Consider the following 6,748-nt stretch of genomic DNA (forward strand, 5'->3'; position numbering starts at 1 on the left):
TAAAATCGAAAATACTATGTAAATAATCCATTACCTTTGATTCTCTTCATCAGATGTCACTTCCAGGTATCACAGGTCCATAACGAATGTAGTTTTGTTCAAAAAAGCTCATCATTTATGTCCAAAAATCTCCGTCTCGTTAGCACATGATGTAAGCCAGCCGGACTTCTCGTCATGAACGAGGAGAAAAAATATATTTCCGTTCGTTCAAACATGTCAAACGTTGTATAGCATAAATCATTAGGGCCTTTTTTAACCAGAACATGAATAATATTCAAGGTGGACGAATGCATAGCCTTTTATAACGTATTGGAACGAGGGTACCCAACATGAAGTAGCGCGCCAGGTGTCTAATGGGACATCACCGTTCCATGGCTCTTGTTCGGTCAGATCTCCCTCCAGAAGACTCAAAACACTTTGTAAAGGCTGGTGACATCTAGTGGAAGCAATAGGAAGTGCCAAAATATTCCTAAACCCCTGTGTTTTTCAATGGGATAGGTTTAAAGTCAATACAACACATCAGGTATCCACTTCCTGTCAGAAAATGTCTCAGGGTTTTGCCTGCCAAATGAGTTCTGTTATACTCACAGACACCATTCAAACAGTTTTGGAAACTTTAGAGTGTTTTCTATCCATATATAATAAGTATATGCATATTCTAGTTACTGGGTAGGATTAGTAACCAGATTAAATCGGGTACATTTTTTTTATCCAGACGTGCAAATGCTGCCCCCTAGACCCAACAGGTTAAAGTGACTGAGATTGGGAGATCCTGGTCTAGAGTAATCACAATCCCACAACACACTGGTTAGCCACACATCTCTCATTCAAACTGTATAGCTAATTTGCTTGAATGAGGAAGTGTAGAGCACCCAAACCCCCCCCCCCCCCCCTTGTCTAGTTGGTGGAGATTTCACTTTAGGACCAATGTAATGGTCTACTTTAAAATGTGCAAACTCCACCCAACCAAAGCACCAGGTGATGCAAAAAGAATGTGCCCAACAGCTGGGAGGTTGCTGGTTCAAACCCCGGACCAGGCGACATGGGAATGGAACTGAACTGGCAGATGGAAGGCTGCTGGTTTCTGATCCTATATACCATCCCTTGAGCAAGACATTTTAACCCCCCACAATGGCTCTCCTTTCAGGGGCGCTGCACTGCGGCTGCATCTCAACATGTGTGTGTGTGTGTGTGTGTGAGAGAGAGAGAGAGGAGGGGCATAAGGCAGAAGACAAATTTCCATTCTCATCAATACACAGTGAAGTATCTATTTTATTCTATTGCCAGGGGGTGTTGTCCTGGCGGAGGGAGGCAGCCTGGGCGGACACTGAGGAGAAGGTCAGCTGATCAGTTAGGTGGTCAGTCATTTGATCATGTTCTGTGCTGCTAAACTCCTCCTGGTCTCTGATCTCTGACTCTGGAGCATTATTTTCTCTGTAGAATCTCCTCCTGAAGCTCTTCAGCTGTGGCAGCTCACAACACGTCTCCACCACCACCAACAGACACACCAAGCCCAGCAACAGGTACACTAACACAGAGGGAGAGTGACGAGAAACGGGGGAGAATAAGATTAATCACACATGAACCTGATATAGTAATTCATTGGTGGTTCTGTTATGGTTATAGTAACTTACAAGTGATGGCTAGACTATAGCATGTGGTCGGGGTTATGATTGTGTTATTATTAGGGCTGTCAGAGTTAATACTGAAGACTCGAGTTAACTTTTTGTAATTTTAGTGCCCTATAATTTTTTATCGTGATTAATCGCCTTGTCTGAAACCCTTCAAAGTACACGGACAACATCCCAAATACCCAATCTATACAGCTAAAAACAACAATGCAATCTAAAAACAAGTTCACTTTGAGGTTAAATAAAGTATTTTTTCAATTTATCTAATTTTGCTAACCATTACCTTAGACCAAATCAAGTCATCAATATATTTTTTTTTATTATGAAAAATCTTAATTTCTGCTTAATTTAAGCTAATTCAGAATTTGTGATTAATCATGTTTAATCACAGCAAATCCTGGAAATAACTTGATAAAAATGTTTTAGCGTTTGACCGCCCTAGTTATTATGGTTAGTTTATGGTTATTATAACTCATGATACCCCGATGAAGAGTGCTTGCTGTCAAAATGTTGTTAAATCAATTATTGCATCGGAGCTACTACAGTGGAGCCAGTGGTGTAAAGTACTAAAGTAAGTAATAATACTTTAACATACTACTTATGTCGTTTTTTGGGGGGTATCTGTAATTTACTTGACTATTTATATTTTTGACACCTTTTACTTTTACTCATTTTTACATTTACATTTTAGTCATTTAGCAGATGCTCTTATCCAGAGCGACTTACAGTAGTGAATGCATTTCATACATTTAACCGTACTGGTTTTTCCGTACTGGTTACTCCACTACATTCCTAACGAAAATAATGTACATTTTTACTCCACACATTTTCCTTGACACCCAAAAGTACTCTTTACATTTCGAATGCTTAGCAGGACAGGAAAATGGTCCAATTCACACACTTATCAAGAGAACATCCCTGGTCATCCCTACTAAACACAAATGCTTGGTTTGTAAATTATGTCTGAGTGTTGGGAGTGTGCCCCTGGCTATCCGTAAATTAATATAAGGAATGTGAAATGATTTATACTTTTACTTTAGATACTTAAGTATATTTTAGCAATTATATTGACTTTTAATACTTAATTATATTTCAAACCAAACACTTTTACTCGAGTAGTAATTTACTGGGTGACTTTCACTTTTACTTGAGTCATTTTCTATTAAGGTATCTTTACTTGTACTCAAGTATGATAATTGGGTACTTTTTCCACCACTGAGTGGTGTTTCCATTTTGAAAAATAACTTATAGGACATGGCTAAAGACTGTAGTGCACCGTACTTTGTGGTTATGGTCAGTGTTTCATCATGGATAGTAGGGCTGGTTATAACAGTGGTAGTGCAGCTACCCCACCCCTCGCAAAAAGACTGCACATTCGCCAAAGCCAGCACATGCGCCAAAGCCAGAATCACGTGACCTTCACCACCTTCATGTATTACACCAAGGATTCTGCATTTAGGTGCTAGATTGCCAACTTACATCTACGAAACATCCATCCACCTGAAGTATAGAACCTCCGAAATTGAGAATCAATCATGAAACAGTGTGCACTCTTTTTTGATACACTGTATACACTTAAGGTGACATTAAACTGCATTGAACAGATTATATTTCTATTGTTGCATGGCAGTAGGGCAGGCGATCTATCTTGCTTTTTCATTAGTATCTTTGACAAGGTAAATAGCAGTGAGGGCTGGGGTTCACGGCTTTGCTATGGTTAGGTTATGGTTGTGTTATAGTAACTTACGTGTAATAGCCAGCTTATATAGCGTGCGGTGAGAGTTGGGAACGGTATTGTGAGTCTCTCCAGGTACATAGTCTCCTAGGCCAATTGTAGTTAGCGAGATGAAGCAGAAGTAGAGGGACTCCAGGTAGCTCCATAGAGGCTCCAGCCTGCAGAACACTACCGCTGGTAGGAGGAAGAGGAGCAGTGCTGCAACAACGGATAGACATGCCGCATGGACAGCGGCAAACTTTGGTTTGGACACGCCCCATCGTAGGTGAAGGTACGCCACAGGCCGGCGTGTCACCAGGACCATAATTCTTTGTACCAGGGCGGAAAGGAAGAGGAGAGTGACGGGGATTCCGAGGAGAGAGTAGAACACACAGAATGCCTTTCCTCCATCTGACAGTGGTACAGTGTGACCATAGCCTGCAACAACACGCACACACACACATCTTTTTAAATGTAATACCTACCCTGGAGGCTGACAGCCCTGCTCAGGTACATTTATCCACTTTCACTGAAAATATATATATATATATTTAGCAGAATTAGAGATATTGAATTTTCCCATTAGTTCCCCTTCAAAGAAATAAGGTGCATGATGCTGCTGATTACATTTAGAGTGTATGTGTTTATTCATAGGAAGGCTTGAAATGGCCATGCATAGTACTTTGGTGGGGTTTAAAACGTTTTTGCCTGTGCTACAGACATATCAGTCCACTAATACAGGACTAGTAAAGGCCCAGTGCATTACTTTTGTGAAGAAGAAAAAAATAAAAAATAATATATTGTAACGACCCGGTATTGTGTTCTGTGTTTGTGGGTGTGTTATGGTTCTCATGGCTACTAGCAGGGGTTAAATATGTCAGGACAGAGGGAAAGGTTGGGGGGGTATGATGGGTAATCCCGCGGGATTTGGAAATGCATAAATAGGGATTACTGTCTCATCTTCTCCCTTTTTTCTGTTCGGGGCCTTGATCTGTTCCTATGGGAGTAAACATTAATTAGACTTGGTATAATTGTGTACGTTCGGCATTTAGCGGCGTGGGCTGTGGCCTGAACAATAGCCCAGTTTAGGAATAAACCTGTGTTCTGACCTGCACACCTAGAGTCCGTCTCTTTTTCCTTTATGACCCAGCCGGGTCATTACAATATATATATATATATATATTATTCCGATTTTTCAGGAGGTGCTGCAGCACCCTCAACATCCCTACTTATGCATGGAAGGGATACATTGACCTGACACTTCAAACAACCCATAAGCTGCAGGCTTATTAAATTCATCTTAATGTTTTCACAGTTATCTAGTAGTGATCCTGCTTTGTGATACCCATCTTGAGAAGGTGAAACAAACTTTAAATAACTACATTTTAGCAACGGTTAAAAATCACACTGACCAACCCATCTAAACCTACCTGTGGTGGTTAGAACTGTGCTGGTAAAGAACAGAGAGGAGATGAAGTCCCAGTTGTTTTCGCTAGCGTTACCGAGCACAGACACGCCGTAGTTATTGGCATGCAGCGCGCGGGTCAGAAGCTCCTCGAGCCGTTCGTCAGACACGCACTCGTTGTCCCAGAGAAACTTTTTCCGGGCGGTCTCCAGCTGTTCGCGCAGCCGTTGCTCATATGGAAGCTCAACGGCGGAGAAGACCCATGCGCCAAGAATCAGGTAGAGCGCATAGCCTGACAACAGCAATGCGAAACTCAGCTCTGACCGGTGTCGTTCCACCAGACACGCGCACTGGCGGTACATTCTGAAACTGGACCTGACTTACAACTATTTCTTTCAAATTCTGTGATGCGGTCAATTTATTATGTCTAATTTTCACATTACTGATAGTTGTTATCGATGAGAGTTAATATCTAAAAGTATTCTGTCCAGATGGTGTGATCTTCTTTTCCTCATTCCACGATACAACCCTAGTCAAGGTGACGCGCGACCTGTCCTGAGGACGGGACGCGTGACGTCGTTGGTTCTCACTGGACCAGGTAGGCTTTACAGGAGAGGTGTGTGGTTGCAGGGCAGCCGGTCTTGCCTGTTTGGGCTGGTTGTTATCACTCTGCTGCTCTAGTGCATGACAGGGAAAAGGCTATAAGGGCCCGCCTGTCGCCTAAACCAATATTTAATTTCAGAATGTGTTATGGCAAGGGTCAGCTTTAGGTTTTGGCTAGTCGGTTTAAGCGCAAGCTGTGTCCTTATAGTCTCTCCTGCATGAAAGCATTTTTAACGCACACACCCAAAACCCTATTTCGTAATTAAATACATTGTTGGTTAAAACAATGTTGTATATACAGTATATATAACAATTGTATTTTTTTGTATGCCCATTCCTGCCTACACCTTTCTTCCCCCACTAGATGGAGGCAGAATACGTATATTTTTTACCTGTGATTGGCGGTGCATTGGAAGATATTGTCTGAATTCTCATTTAAACAATTCGTTTGTTACTTTACATTCACATCAGGCAATTCAATTGAAGCCATCTGTAGGTGGTCCACCAAAAAATATGTCAACAATGAAACAAATGCATCACATTCACATGGCAGCACTTTGATTGTTATGATCTGTACTAGTGCTCAAGGAAAACATTCCATAAAAATGTTCTTTAAGCATTATCTCTTTATAAAGTATCTTAAAGAGGCAATCTGGGATTTGAAAAACAACAAAATTGCAATTTATTTATTTAACCTTTATTTCAACAGGGAATCATATTGAGATCCATGTCTCTTTTTTAAATGAGCCCTATAGAATAATCTAAAAATACACATTTAAAGTATGAAGTGCAATCAATAAATAGTAATACAATAAATCAAAACAGTAAGTATAACCTTGCATGAGCCTTGGCTTGTGCGAGAGAGAAAGGCTCCTGCCCTATGAGCCGATCTCCTGTTTCTGTAGCGAGAGGCAGCTTGATGTACAAGTACACCCCTTGGACAGGAGGCTAGTCTATCGCAGGGTCCAACCTGGTCTCAGAGCATTTCGTAATATTCTGTACATAAATCTGAGACAATCCATGTAGTATGATACTATATGTTATGTTTGGTATGGTTACACAAGACAGATGGTTACTTAAGGCAAAAACAAAAGTAGGGTGGTTGGTCAGGGTGGATGGGTAGGCGTATAATGCGAACATCTCGCAACCCAAATGTTGCATATTCAAATCTCATCACGGACAACGTTAGCTAATTAGCAACTACCTACTACTTTTTAGCTAACCCTTCCCCTCTCCCTAACCTTAACCCTTTAACCTAACTCCTAACCCTAACCCTTAGCTTAGATAACGTTAGCCACCTAGCTAACGTTAGCATTAGCCACCCAGCTAACGTTAGCCACAACAAATTGGAATTCGTAACATATACGTTTTTCAAATTCGTAACATATTGTATGA

The 6,748-nt window shown here is 41.1% G+C and overlaps 1 protein-coding gene across 1 annotated transcript; it reads right to left on the minus strand.

The window, feature by feature from the left end:
• Window positions 1-1,254: 1,254 nt before the first annotated feature.
• LOC106571503 (potassium channel subfamily K member 1) lies at window positions 1,255-5,324 on the minus strand. Its single transcript, XM_014144674.3, has 3 exons — window positions 4,776-5,324; window positions 3,379-3,783; window positions 1,255-1,528 (listed from the first exon to the last, which is right to left on the minus strand). The coding sequence occupies exons 1-3, from the start codon at window positions 5,110-5,112 to the stop codon at window positions 1,278-1,280; spliced, it is 993 nt and encodes a 330-aa protein (XP_014000149.3). The 5' UTR covers window positions 5,113-5,324; the 3' UTR covers window positions 1,255-1,277.
• Window positions 5,325-6,748: the final 1,424 nt, after the last annotated feature.

Source organism: Salmo salar, chromosome 15 (genome assembly GCF_965601325.2).
Source record: "Salmo salar chromosome 15, fSalSal1, whole genome shotgun sequence".
Lineage (NCBI taxonomy): Eukaryota > Metazoa > Chordata > Actinopteri > Salmoniformes > Salmonidae > Salmo > Salmo salar.